Raw genomic sequence first — 15333 nt, forward strand, 5'->3', positions numbered from 1 at the left:
AAAAATCAGCAATATAATGTTGGTATATTTAAAAGGAGGAAAAAAGCATAATTTAATATCATGCACTAACTGATGAGCATGGAGTTTCGAGACTAACAATCTTTAAAATCTATCTTAATTCTTACATAGTAGGCATTTCACAGAGAACTTCAAACTTTTATAGTGAAAAATAATGTTGAAAGATTTTATGAACTTTTAAGTGTAAAGAGAAAGAAGCATCAAAATGGGAGGAAGATCACTAAGGTAGAAACATCAGTGGTAAAAGAAGTTTGGGAAGGCTGAGCAGTGTTCCAATCTTCTGAAGCATTTTCTTTAATCCCTAAAGGAATGTTGCTGTCATACTCAGGCTGGTATAACTGGAAGCAAAATGATGCCTACATTAGTAGAGAAATAATACCACATGATAGCCTTTATACCATTACTTAGTGTTACTCAAGCTGCTGTAACAGTAACTTGTGCTGTAACTTTAGGTGAAATATTGAAGATTAATGGTAAGTCATCTCACCAAAATAGTTACAAAAGCTAAATTCGGATTTATTTTGGAGAAATAGAGAAAGCGTAAAAAATTCAAACCCAGTGAACAGCTATTGCTCAGGTGATGAGGACTGCTCTCTATTTCTAGTTCAAATACAGCAAAATCCAAAATGCTTCAAAATCCAAAGCTTTTTTTTTTAGCTCCAACCTGATGCCACAAGTGGAATATTGTACATCTGATTTCATGACACATCATTGAACATATCATATACAGTTGCCTTAAGGCTACATGTATAAGGCATATATGAAACATAAATGAATTTCATGTCTAGACCTGGGTTCCATCACAAAGATATCTCATTATGTGTACGTAGATATTCCAAAATCTGAAATTCCAAACAATTCTGGTCCCAAACATTTTGGATAAGGGATACTCAACCTGTATGGGCTTAGATCATATCTAAAAGTTACTCAATTAGGCATGAAAAAGAATTATTTACCACTTATTTGTTAAAAATCTTAAACCGATATTTTAGCGTTCCCAATTTCTATTTAGTCTCTTGGCCAAAGTCATGGTGAAAGAGACAGCTTTAAGAATGTGTAAAAGTCTTAATTCATAAACCTGTTGTAAGAATTAGCAAGATAAATTCAAATACTCTTAATTTTAGAAATGTTCTCTTTATTTTAAGGTCCTGTGTGAAAGACACTTTGCTTTGTAAAATGATATTTCTTTGGGGCCATTACCTTAACCTGTGTCCATTGCTTCATGAATTTTAACTTGTATAAGGTGGCTTGTTCTAAAAACCTAAGTGGGTAAATACAAGAAATGAATGGTAATAAAGCAGTTAGTATCATACCCTTCTTTATCCATGCTACATTTTTTATTTTTCTTAGTCTTATTTTTCTACTTTCAAAAAGATAATGTCTCATATAATAGGGATAGTTATAAAGCAACTTTTCATACTTTAAAATGGAAAATTACCAGCTAGTAATGCAGAATAAATGATAAGAGTTTTACTCTCACCATTTTTTGCCCACTGATAAAATGATGGATTTAGAGTAGGCAATGATCACCAGTCTCTACCAAAACCATTAAGTAAAAGGCTGGTGGGGAACTTAATACTGAGTGGATCAGAGTGAATGATCTTTCACAAATGGAGAGACAACTAGACATTATGTGCCTTATGAATAATTTGCAGTAAGAAGTACACAACACTGACTACTAGGCGTTCCCACCCAGAACATTGCACCTGAATCCCATCAAGTCTCTAGCTCTAAATGCCAGTTTACAAGAAATACAGAGGATAAAGGAATAGCATGGGAATGCAATCAGCAAAATCCAGTAAGTGAGAAATGCCACAGGATAGGGGTAGATGGCAAGGAAAAAAGAAAAAAACAAGGACAAAAGCCTAAAGATTAACGAAGACTTGTATCAGCCAAATGATTATGTTAACCTTACTTGGATTCTCATTTGAAAACCAGTTTTGAAACAGTAGGGGAAATTTGAACACTATTTCCTGACTTTAAGGAACTGTTTTAAATTATTTCATGTGTTACAATACTATTGGGGTTACGTTTTTAAAAAGTGTTACCTTTTAGAAATAAAGTATAAAAGTATTTGTAGCTGAAGTGATAAAATATCTGAGATTTGCTTTAAAAATAATCGGGGAAAATACATGGGGAATGTAGATGAAGCAAGATTAGCCATATGTTAATCTTTATTGACATCATGGAGGTTCATTATACTTTTCTCAATACTTTTGAATATGTATGGAAGTTTTCACTGTAAAAGTTTTTTAAAAATCACATCTCAGGCCAGGCGCGGTGGCTCACGCCTGTAATCCCAGCACTTTGGGAGGCCGAGGCGGGCGGATCATGAAGTCAGTAGTTCCAGACCAGCCTGACCAACATGGTGAAACCCTGTTTGTAATAAAAATACAAAAATTAGTTGGGTGTGGTGGAGTGTGCCTCTAATCCCAGCTACTCAGGAGGCTGAGGCAGGAGAATTGCTTGAACCTGGGAGGTGGAAGTTGCAGTGAGCCAAGCAAATTTTTCATTCCTAGGGGCCCAAAGCAAGGACAACAAAACATTTGACTCTTCTAATAGGCGAATGCAGTTTGTTGGCCTCATAATTTCTTACATTTTTTTAAAAGCACTTTTAATAGAATATTTTAATAATTATTCCTTTCATACTTACTTTGGCAGAACTTTATTAAACGTTATTTTCTAATGTCTATATTCCTTAACTAAAATTAAACTTAGATTTGTTTTTAAATACAGGTTTGTTGCATAAAATAATAATAAAACATATATTTTACCACTAGGATTAAGTTTGCAGCAGTAGAAAAATATTAAACCCTGGTATACAAAAAAACTAGTCACTTAACCTTTCTCAAAACAGACGGTATAATAAATGTATAAAAAGGCAAGCTGTTATCAGCTAAAGGCTCACAAAGTGATTACACAGTGAAACTGAAACTTGCATCCTGTTGGGAACATACATTGGTTTAGTTGACTGGCATGAAGGAAAAGGCTGATTTAACAAATAGATAAATGTTAAAAAAAAAAAAAAAAAGTCATTCCTATTCTTACATATCCCTTTCAGATTTAAAAGTTACCTAACGATTTTGATGTAGCTGTTTTAAATATAGTTGAAGTAACTGACTAATTCGGCCTTTTTTTTTTTGTACTGTGCTTTATTTTTATAGATATTTGGGCTTTGATTTATATTCTCATTATTGATGAGCTCACTGCCATTGTCTTCCTCCTAATTCTTGTTTAAAGAACTTGGGCTAGAAATTCTGTAGTCACCAACCTTAGCTGATAAGTATTTCTGCTGTTGTTAGCTTAGTGTTCCATCTGCCCCCTTACTGATGCCATGGCTGTGATATCTCAGTTCGGGAAAACAGCTGCTTCATGAGATCTCTGGCCTTAACAGTTGTCCTAGTGAAAATGAGCAGGGGGGTTTCATTGCAAGGATAACTGGCATAAATGTATGAATCAATGCCAGGTTAGTAGCACGTTAGTCAAAAGAGGAATTGAGATCAAATTGAAAGAAAAGCTGAATATGATAGATGAAGTCTACAGAAAGTATCACACATACTGACTGAAAATATTTCTCTGCAGATGGAATCTGCCTGTGTTTCAATTCACGAAGCTCTGAAGTCTGTCATCGATTATCAAACTCATTTCCGATTAAGAGAAGCTCAAGGCCGAAGCCGAGCAGAGGATCTAAATACAAGAGTGGCCTATTGGTCAGTAGGAGAAGCCCTCATTCTTCTGGTGGTTAGCATAGGGCAGGTATTTCTTTTGAAAAGTTTTTTCTCAGATAAAAGAACCACCACAACTCGTGTTGGATCATAACTACGTTTTGAGAATTGATGCACCATTGCCACTGTAATATTGCTGTCCTCTAATTAATTTTAGGTACTGAAGAACTTAATATTGGCAACATTTTTAAAACCTTACTCATACACTTGTTGGGAGGGATGTACAATGCATATCCCCAAACTGTGGAAAGGACACCTTTTTTTATTTGTAAAGGTGGAAAAACTTTGGAACTCATTTTGGGCTATTCATGTTAAATATTCAACACCAATGATCTACTCTGTTCTGGGTTGTTTCTATCTACTCTTCGCACACTAAACCTTGGTATTTTGATTCCTTTTAACCATTTAAAACTACTTTCTTATAGGTAGTTGATATTTTAAAAACCTTAGATTTAATGTCTACATATGTTAAAGAGGAAGAAAATTGCCTTTTAATTGTTAATAAGAAAACCAAATGTGATGAACTGTAGCCCAAGCCCTATTCTGCACTGTTCAATTTTATGGAGGAAAAAAAAGTCTACCATAGGAATGTTAGTTACTATTGATACATCATGGTAAAATTTATTTCTCACTAGGTTAGAAAATGTCAGACTTTTGTTTTTGGGGTTTATGATTTATAACCAGCTATGCTATTTTTTCATAAAGGCATTTGTAGCACACACAAAACATATGCTTCAGTAGCATAAAAGAGTTTATACAGGCCTTAAATATCAGACTGTTTGTAACAGGTAGAAATATTACAGAATAATTTAAGACACTACAATGGGGGCAAATGAAATAGGAAAATTTTTAGTGAGTTACCTGTACTCATTACATTTTCAGTGCTTTTACAAAGAAAAAAGGTGATATGTTTAATTTTAACATTTTAATTGACTCTTGCCCTTACATGACTTTAATGTCTTTGTGAGTCATTCCCAGCTTAAATTAACAATTGTTAGTATTAGTATCACATAAGTGCCGTACATTTTATCCTCATGGGTGTGATGCACTGAAAAGTTAGTTGCTTTCCTTTTCTCTTTTTTCTTTTTTTCTTTTTTTTTTTTTGTCTTGCATATTTTATTTCTGTAGTTTCTGGTTAGCTACCCTAAAGTGATTAAAAAATTTAGAATGCTATGTGTTTCCTATTTGGTAATCTTCATTGACTGTTCTTTATTTAATGAGTATTAAATACTGCATATTCTATAGACTATAGGGTTTACATTGTGTTTGCACCTCATAACTTGTATAGATTGAGCTGATTGAAATAAGATTTTGTTCCAAGTATTATCTGATAGAATACAAGATGATTCAAAATTATATAGATATTTAAAGCTTTTCTGCTGTTTTTTTTTTTTAATTGCAACTGCTTTTCTGCCATGCCTCTCTTCCCTACCCAAAAGTGATGAGTTCTGAACAAGACAAGACTGTCATATTGCAGAGACTTTGATATGTGATACCATGGAATACTGATTGGATAGCCATCCTAGTCACTTACCAATACTGACTAGAAGTTAACTCTTAATTCTAAGCTATCTCAAAATGCATATATATACTTCTTGCATGGAAGAGCAAAACAAATTCAAGTTGTCATACTTGGTAATTTCAGATGCCGCAGTATAGCAAAGGGTGAACATGTTTTCAACCCTTTAATTTTTTAAGATATTTGAAGACCAACTAACTACTCCTTAATATTTATCAATGGATTAAGAAGTTTAAGATTTTGCAGATTTATCAATTTGGGTTTTTGTATTGAGGTTGTATTGAGGTTGTCTTGCGGCTTTATAAGTGTCCCTTTATATTTAAATTTGAAAGTTTTAAGCACTGATGTTAATGTGATTGATCAGCATGGGCATATGTAAAATGTCCTTTTCTGGTTGCCTCTCTGTGCTATTGTGTTCAGATACTTATACCATAATTAAACAGTAAGGTATAGATCTTGCTGAGTTCGGCATAGATAGTGCACTTATTTAATCTGTGCCTCTCAAAACTTCAGAATATTAGAATATTACCACAAATAATTTTTGGTGAAACTATTGAGATATTAAAATTTTTGAAATCACTGCTGTTACCTGTTATAGAAAATAGTGTGGGCTTAGTCTAGTCTCTGTGTAACTGGTTACATTTTGATGGTTGTCTATACTCAACTGGATATGTATATGTAAATTAGAAAATACATACCTATCCAGACATAAATGTTAAGTAACCTTTTTTTCTTCCTCCAACTACATAATTTGTAGCTCATCATCTTTCCTTAATCCTTTCCTAACTTGTTGCAGCAGTTTGAATTTCCCAAATATTTATGTTTGGACATAATGGCTCAGAATACATATTTGAACATCATAGTTGTATATATTTTTAAAGTAGAATAAATAATGGAAAGCAACTTGATATACAAGTTTATACTAAAATTTCAACTGTGTGAAGATACATTTTAAGGTATTACTTTGCTAATAATCTACACATTCTTTTTTCTATTAAAGAAACGGTTTGTGGTTCACAGCTTTCATCCAAGCTTGGTGATAATCAACTTTGAAAATACAGTGGACTGAAAAGCAAATTTATTCTTTCAAAAATTTCATTTAAATCTCTGTACTATGCATTTTTGTTTCAGTTTGTAAATGTGTAACATTTGTAGTTAAATAGGACAAAGCAGGCCCTATGACTATTGTTTTCAAAAAATTAAATTAATATATAAATAATTCAGAGGGGTTTTTCATTTACTTTTGAAAAGAAACTTCTTTAACAGGATTGCACCTATCAGTTTCTTGTAGAATAAAAAAAAAAATCTTTCAACAAACTGACTTCACTTGTTTCTGTCAGGATTTAAATCTTTCTATAGCTCCTTATAAACTTAAAGCCTGGAGTACAGTTCTGTAATGAGAGTGATTATTTATTTGGTATTTTATTAAAATATCTGAGGGACTGTGCAAGAAAGAAGGTGAAAGAGAAATACCACATCTGTACTGCCTAATTGGTAACCTTCTCTTTGCATTCCTTACTGAAAGTTTATGTAGGTGAAAAGCAGTTAAATCATCAATTGCTCTAAAGAGGTCTTAACTTTTAAGTAAATTAACTTTAGGTTGTATAATACCCAGTTGTATCAACGTTTTTCTTAATAATGTAGTCAGAGGGGACAGTCTGGTTCCTGGGCACAATTCTCCAAAAACAACAGGGAAATAACTGTAAATATAGGTTAACATTTATTGAATGCCTACCTTGTGCTAGGTGCTGTGTTGAGTATTTGTATTGACACATTTAATCTTTGCAATGTTTCCATGAAATGTATTATTTCCATTTTACAGATGAGGAAACTGAGGCATAGAGGGGTTAAGAAATCTCATATCACACAGTAATTGGCACAGTTTGAATATGAACCATAGCAGTCTGGCCCCAGAGCCCTCTTTCTCAAGCACTATGCAATATTGCCTTACAAAAAACCAATTAAGGATAGTTCTCTGAAGGCTTAGCTATCTTGAATTCACTACAGCTCAGTAGCGGTTCAGTGCTTTGGCTTTGAAGTCACAGCCAAGTTCAAGTCATGGTTGTGTGACTTTGGATTTTATTAACTATATATTTCTGTTTTCCATCTGCTGCTAAGGTGATGCCATCTGGTATTATAAGAATGAAATGAGATGTTTATTAAACACTGAGGATCAGTGCCTAGCATACACAAGCATTTAGTAATTATATTTTTTATCATTAGTCTAATTCTGGTCTCTTGATCTTTCTTTAGTTCCTAAAGTCCTTACTATGGCTTCTATTCATGTGACTCTTACATGAACAATACATGACAGAAATACAGTGTTTGAATGTCTGTCATGCACATGATGGTCTGCTAGAAGTTTCAAAAATGAATAAGACTAACTGGGCGCAGTGGCTCATGCCTGTAATCCCAGCACTGTTGGAGGTCCAGGTGGGCGGATCACCTGAGGTCAGGCGTTCAAGACCAGCCTGGCCAACATGGTGAAACCCTGTCTACTAAAAATACAAAAAGTAGTGGGGCATGGTGGTGCATGCCTGTAATTCCAGCTACTCGGGAGGCTGAGGCAGGAGAATCATTTGAACCTGGGAGGCAGAAGTTGCAGTGAGCCAAGACTGCACCACTGCAGTCCAGCCTGGGCAACAGAGCGGGACTTGGTCTCAAAAAAAAAAAAAAAATGAATAAGATAGTCTGACCTCCAGGAACATAACCTAGATGGTGTAGATAGGATAACTGTATGAGCAACTAATGTTACACAGGTAGTGAAGCAGAGTGGACTCTAAGGGTCTAAGGTATTTACAGGGTGCTAGAGGAAGAAGAGAATATATAGGTCAAAAGACTTATTTCTTAGGGAGTTTTACGTCATCTCCCCACAGTGGAAGCCCTGGTTATGTGACTATGCCAGTAATTGAGTGGTTTAATCTCCAGTTTAGGGATATGGGTATTAACCAGTCCCTCTTGCTACAGATTAAAAGACATATTCTTTAATTTTGTTAACAATAAAGGTGATGTTTGATCTCCTGAGTAACTTCTCCATCTCGGGAGTTTCCAAATTCTGGAGGAAAATACAAGGATGTTATCCTATTTTTATCATTAAGAATCAGCTTCCTTCCTGAAATGTAGGTACTAAAGTGACACTGGTCTGGCATACGCTTTTTAGTGCTGGATGATTCCTAATGATCACTACTATCTTGAAAAGGCAACAGCATAAGAATTTGATTAATAATTGTTCAAAGAACAAAGTCTACCCAGAATTTCATCATTCTTTTTGGTGTATTTCAGTTATTTTTATAGATACAAAAAAAAATTTATTGTTTAAAGAAATTGGTATTGTACTTTCTATAACAAATTTTTACACTTTTACATTTGTGAAATCTATCATATAGAAGAGAGCATTTAGCGTGTACAATCTAATGAGAAATAAAGTTATAAAACAGATACTCATATATCCAATGCTCAGGTTAAGAAATGTAACATTGCCAATACCTTAGAAAAGCTCCTATGTATCCTTTCCTGGTCAGTTTCCTGAATCACCCCAAGAGAGAGAACCAATATTCTGCTTGTAATGCAAATAATCTTTTCTTTGTATTTTTACCAGTTAAGTATACTAGTTCTCACGCTTTTTAAAACATAATTTCTAAGCCATCATAAACTGATACTTTCATAAATACAAAATCATGTACTTGAATGTATTGGCACTATCAGATTACTATCAGCATTTCTAAATGTTTATGAATGTTTACTCACTTTATATGCTTACCTCTCCATCAGCCAATGACAGTTGATCAATATGGGATCAATATGGGACCACACTTTGAGTAGTACTGATGTCTGCATTCCTTAAAAATAGTCGAAACAGGTAGAAGTAAACATTAATAAAATTTAATAAAGTATTAAATTCTATTTAATAAATAGAAATGTCACTTTTTTGTGACTTGCTGAACATTTAGTACCATCCATGATGATGCATATGACTATAGTTTTTGTTACTGTGTTTATTATTAATATTACTACTGTTATGTATTTCTTCCGTGAAGGCATTTGGAGCATTCCACCTTTTTTGCTATTTTGAACAAAGCCACTATGAACATCCTTGTATATATGTCAGGTTGTACATGTGTATGATCTCTTGAGAATACATCCAGCAGTGGAATTGGTGGGTCATAGGATATGTGTATCTTCAAATTTACTAGGTAATACCTAACTTTTCCAAAGTAATTATGTCCATCAGTGCTTTCACCAGCAGTATTAAAAGGTTCCGCATTTGGTATTGTTAGACTTTAAAACTTTGGAAAATCTAGGCTTGTAATGGTACCTCATTGTTGCTTAATTTGCATTTCCATGAGGTTATTTTTTTCTACAAATTTATCTAACATTTGGATTTCCCCTTTTTGCAAAATTGCTGTTTAAATCATTTGCCCATTTTTAACAGTTTTATTGACTTTTTTTGGTTAATAAAATTCCTTCATATACTGAGACTACTTAATCATTTGGTTTTAACTATTTCCAATATCTTCTCACAGTTATTTACTTTCTGCTCCTAGTGAAATGTATCCATCTTCTTCTCTATTTTTGGTGTTTTTGTGTCTTATTTAAAAAATACTTCCCTCTCCTTAGGTCATGAATATCTTCTGTACTGTGTTCTAAAATATGTGTAGTTTTGTCTTCCACTCAAACTGAATTTTGTTTTGTGGGTGAGGGTAGGTATCCAGGTTCTTTTTTTCCCCTTGCTTCTTGAAAAGTCATCTTTCTCAATTGGTTGAACATGCCATTTCTGTCATCTATGAAATGTTCATATTTACATGAATCTATTTCTGGGCTCTCTTTTATTCCATTGATCAATTTGCACATATATCAGTAACACACTGTCTTAATTACTAAAGCTTTTAAAAGTCTTGATATTTGGTAAAATAAGTCTTTTTATACCTTGTTCTTCAAGATTTTGGTTGTGATCATTTCTTTGCACTTTTATACAAATTTTAGAATTTCAACAAAACAAAAGGGTTAGGATTTTGATTGGGATTGTATTTTATCTGTGAACAAATTCTTTACAATAGTACATTTTTTGGTGAGTTAATGTTGTCTTTCCATTGTATCTTTGAATAAAGTCTTATAATTTTCTTCATAGAAATACTGTATACATATATTTTGTTAATCTTACTTTCTTGTATCTTTATGTTTTTGATGCTGTCATCATAAATGATATCTTTTAAGTTTTTAATTTTTTGTTGGTTTGTGGGAATACTTTTTAAATTGATTTTTCTATTCAGCAACCTTGCCTACTACTAACTCCATTCTACAAGTCTCAATATCTAGCATTTTAGTTATTCATTAACTGCAAAGTTTTTTTTTTCATTATCACTACTACTCTTTGATCCATAGATATTATTTGGAACTATAATTTCCAAACATGAATATTTAAGTTTTCCTTTATTGTTGATTTTTTAACATAATTGAATTGTGATCAGAGGATATATTCTCTATATGATTTAAATTCTTTGAAATGTGTTAATGGTTGCTTTATGGCATAAGTGGCTGGTTTTTATAAATTTTAGGGTGCTTGAAAAGAAAGTTCTGCAGTTATTTATGTTCATTAATCATTTTAGTCGTGTTCATTAATCATTTTTCAAGTCTTCAGTATCCTTAGTGGTGATTTTTTTGTTTTTTATATATGTCTCTCGATTACTAAGATAATTGTGTTAAAATCTAGCTAGCATGATTTTAGATGTGTCCGTGTGATTCTTTCAGTTTCTCTCTTTTTCAATTTTGGGGACATACTGGGATACAAATGTACAGTTGTATTTTCCAGGTTAATTGAAAGAAGCTTTATCATTACAAAATTATCTTTATTTCCACTAATAAATTTTGCCTTAAAATTAATTTTATTTGATATTAATGTAGCTATACGAGCTTTCGTTTGACTATCACTTGTGTAGTATATCATTTTCCACAGTTTTACTTTCAGCCTTTATATATATTTATTTTTTAGAGGTGCCTCTTATTTATATCATATTGCTGTTACTATTACTATGTGTCCTATCTGTTCTGTGTTTCTTTTTCTCTACTTTTTTTTTTGATTGTTGTTGTTGTTGTTGTTACTCCTTTTTTTCCTCTAGCTATTAGATCGGAAGTTGGGTATATTTCTGTTCATGGTTATTCTAGAAATTTCATTATGCATCTCTGACTTACCAAAGCCTAAACTTGCCCAGACTTCTGGGCAGTACAGTAGCCTTAGAACACGTTAACTCCATTTACTGTCCTCCCAGCTTATATACTGTGGTTGTCACATATGTTGTATCTCTTTAAATGTAAGTCATTACTATTGTTTTATATAGCTAATATTGACTTAGATTTACCCACAAATTTACCACCTTTCTTACTCTCCCTTCCTTGCTGTGTCTTTGAGCTTTCATCTGGAGTAATTTTTCTTTTGCCTGAATATACGTTTAGAATTTACTTTAGTGCAGTTCACCTGGTGGCACATTTACTTTGTTCTTGTTTTTTGAAATGTCGTTATTTTGCCTTCTTTTTGAAGGACTTCCCCCTGCCCCCCACTTGACAGAATTCTAAATGGATGGTTATCTGGAAAGGTAAAGATAACTTTCTGTTGTATTCTGACTTCCATTGTTACTGGGAAGAAGTCACCTGTCAGTCTATTGCTCCATTGAGACTAATCCATTTTTTTTCCTCTGGTTGCTTTCAGGATTTTCTCTTTGTAATCATTATTATTATTATTATTATTATTATATTTATTTTTTTTGGAGTTTCATTATGTTGTATATAAGGGGATTTTATTGTATTTTCCCACTTGGGCTTTGTTTGGCATCTTGGATCTGTGGGTTGATAACGTCAGTTCTGGAAAATTCTCAACCATTGATTTGTTCAAATTTTGTTTAGAATCTTACATCTGTATTCATGAGAGATGTTGGTCTGTGGTTTTCTGTTTTTGTAATGTCTTTTGTCTGATTAGTATGACACTAATGCTGGCTTAATAGAATGATTTCACAAGTATTCCCTCCTCTTGAATTTTTTTGAAGAGTATGTGTAGGATTGGTATTATTTCTTCCTTAAAAGTTTTGGTAGAGCTCACTTTACCATTGAAATCACCTGGACATGAAGTTTTCTTTGTGGGAACATTTTTCACTATACCTTTAATTTCTTTGATAGATGTAGGGCTTTTAAAATAAAATAAAATGTTTTATCTTGACTGAGTTTGTCTTTTAAGGATTTTTTCCATTTCATCTAAATTGTTGAAGTTGCTGGCATAAAGTTGTTCATAATCTTTCCTTAGTAACCTTTTAATAACTGGTATGTCGTGTTACCTCTCTCATTTCTAATATTGGTAATTTGCATCTGGTCTCTTTTTTCTTGACTTACCTGGCTAGAAGTTTATTGATTTTGAAATCTTAGTAAACCATCTTTTGGTTTTATTTCTGGGGGAATAAAGTACCATAATCAAGCTTAGTAATCCTTTTTCTTACCTTCCTCCAGGATTTTGACTAGATGGGATTCTTTGTCTAATGAAGTGACCTAAACCTTCATTTCTACAGAATGGAGCCGTTGATAGGCCTGTCTTGTTGCAGTTTTCCACTGACTAGGACTGTTAGCACTAAGGGGCATTCCGGTGAATTTCCTAGTTTCCAGATATAGCCTTCCTGTTTCCATTGTATAACAGAAACACAGTTTTCCTCTGATAACTGGAATTAGCTATGCTGGCCAGTCCATTGAGCTGCTTTTCTGTTAGTTTAATGGCATGAGGAACCTCAAAAGACCAGGGCCAGTCTCAGCTCCTAAATCATCAAAACGTGATTCTTTTTCCTGAAGGAAGTGTTCTACTCTTAGACTCTAGAATTTCTAAACCCACCAAGCCCAACATTTTGGGAATGGGAAGCAAAAATTATTCATGTAGATTCTTAGGTATGCTATTGAACAGAAACACTCCTTCTACCCTTTGGCTCTGAGACCTGTGCATCCTGGTAGTGGGGAGACAACTCCATATACTGACTGCATATTAAATTAATATACCACATTCTATGGGATAGCACCCTACCTTTTCATGATGTTGCCTCCCTGATACCTCTGTAACTGAGCTCTCATTTTGCCACTCAACCATTCTATCAAGCTAGCTACTTCTAGGAGATAAATCATGTGTTAAAACCATTGAATTCACTTCCATTGCCATAAACTGTGTACCTGGTTGGAAGAAATGTTTTTGGGATTCCTATGCAATGGATAAAACCCTCAGAAATGTGAAGAATATTAGTGCCAGTGGAAACACTGCAGGCAGAGAATGCAAATTCATACCTTGAATGTGAATTATTTTTGTGAAGACAAAGTGCTACCTATTTCTTATGGAAATTGCCCAGTGTAACCATCATGTTACCGGGTTGCCAGCAAGTCTCATTGAGAATAATGCCATATTAGGAACGCAGCCTTGGAAATATAGTCACACTCCACATTGTTGCCAGGTTGGACACTCAGCAATGATAGTAGCCAAATAGTGTAGGTGAGGAGAAGACCATACTATTGAACCTCCATCATTGCTTTGATGGCCGCTTGGTACGTGGGCCCATTAACCAAGCCCTGGATTGGCTGGAGAAAGACTGACATCTACCAGACAATTCATCTTGTTCCCCTTATTACTGAAAATCTTCTCCACCTGATGTATCCTATTAGGCACTTATGTGGGACATGAATATCTTCACATGCCCTCACCACTCCAAGAGGGTTATCTGTAAGCCTCACTGACAGATCTTTTACAAATTTTCCATTTTGTTCTTTCCAATAACCTAAAAGCTGGATGATCCATTAGACACTGCCTATAAGTCAGTATATTTATCAGTTTGTCATGTCGTCCTCGCCTTTTTTGAATGTGAATAACCAGGTATGTAGCTAGCATTTGCCCACTAGGAAGATTCCCTGTCCCCATTACCATAGATCTGAAATTGTCTCACTTCTTTACATACCTGTCCGTCTCCCAGATTAGACTATAAAATCTCCATGAGAACTAGGACTGTGTCTCCTGTTCACACAATATCCCTAATGCCTAGCACATAGAATGTACTCTAATCATATGTGGCATGAGTGATTGATGCATTTTCTTGAACATTTGGAGAGAAAATGTTAAGCAATTAAACTTGTAACCAGTTGAAGATTTTTTTTAGTACATGTGACTGTATTATGAAGAACAATGCAAAATTTGGAGCAATTTAAAAAGATGAAACAGTTCAAGTAAATTTGCCCATGATACTAGTGACTTCAGGCTCTTTTATGTATGCAACCTAAGTGATGAATAGGTAAGTATGCGTTTATGGAATCTCATTGGTGGTATTTCAGTGGAAAGATTTGAAAAGCTCTGATTTTGAAGGGTTGTCAGAGAAAGAGGAACAGGCAGAGGAAACTGAAAGAAGAATTTTAACAAGCAGGATGAGCATAAAGGCAAAGTGGGGTTGTCAACATCAAGGAAACAGTATTGGGAGACAATGGTCAATTCTGTCAATCGCCAAAGAGAGACTCCCAGGAAAAATGAGGGCAACAAAAGTATCAATGGATTTAGGAGGCCACTGCTTACCCAAAGAGTTTAGGTAGAATTGTTGGGAGGTGCAGTGGTTGGAGAATCAACTGCATGAATAATGAATTGTGTTGACACGGTACATAATACGGTATTTCTGACTACATTGTGGCATTTCACCAAGTAATTACTACCTGAAGTGCCTACCTTCAGTAAGCCATCTGGTTGTTGGATGGGGAAAGAGGAGGAGGAAATAACTCTTAGCTTTACCTGTACTGTGCTTCTGAGACCCAGGTATGAACCTTCACTCCCAATTTGCTATCCATGTTCTCATCCGATGTTCAGTAACTGGGTTCTCCTTTGGCAGGGAGTAGGTATTGCCTGAGAATTAAAAGGGGAGGGGAGATTTCTGAACTGGAGCTCTTAGGTTATGACTAGGATTGGGTGCCTGAGGAAGCAATGGAGAGCTTTATAAGGCTTCTTATGCTTCATTTACCTAATTGCTTTTTTTTTTCTCTCCTGATATTCAGTGGAGTTCCAATCTGTTCCGTTGTGGAGAA

The 15333-nt window shown here is 34.2% G+C and overlaps 2 protein-coding genes and 1 long non-coding RNA gene across 4 annotated transcripts in view; 2 read left to right on the forward strand and 1 right to left on the reverse strand.

The window, feature by feature from the left end:
* The window catches only part of LOC105532768 (transmembrane emp24 domain-containing protein 7), a 43561-nt gene that overhangs the window by 4467 nt on the left and 23761 nt on the right, over nt 1-15333 (forward strand). The window contains exon 3 of one of the 2 annotated variants that reach the window (XM_011971044.1): nt 3601-3728. In XM_011971044.1, coding sequence (XP_011826434.1) covers nt 3601-3728 — 128 coding nt within the window. Of the gene's footprint in view, nt 1-3600; nt 6584-15333 lie in introns of those variants that run through there. The other variant, XM_011971043.1, reaches the window with a different exon arrangement.
* Nucleotides 1-15333, forward strand: part of LOC105532767 (TIR domain-containing adapter molecule 2) — a 39207-nt gene that overhangs the window by 122 nt on the left and 23752 nt on the right. Inside the window, exon 2 of the mRNA XM_011971042.1 lies at nt 3601-3728. The gene's annotated coding sequence lies outside the window, so the exon portion shown is untranslated. The remainder of the gene's footprint in view (nt 1-3600; nt 3729-15333) is intronic.
* On the reverse strand, nt 6-15156 carry LOC105532765. The gene is made up of 3 exons (XR_001005042.1): nt 15044-15156; nt 1219-1279; nt 6-356 (listed from the first exon to the last, which is right to left on the reverse strand). It is a non-coding gene; the product is annotated as an uncharacterized LOC105532765 (long non-coding RNA).

The sequence above is a fragment of the Mandrillus leucophaeus genome, unplaced genomic scaffold (genome assembly GCF_000951045.1).
Source record: "Mandrillus leucophaeus isolate KB7577 unplaced genomic scaffold, Mleu.le_1.0 Scaffold983, whole genome shotgun sequence".
Lineage (NCBI taxonomy): Eukaryota > Metazoa > Chordata > Mammalia > Primates > Cercopithecidae > Mandrillus > Mandrillus leucophaeus.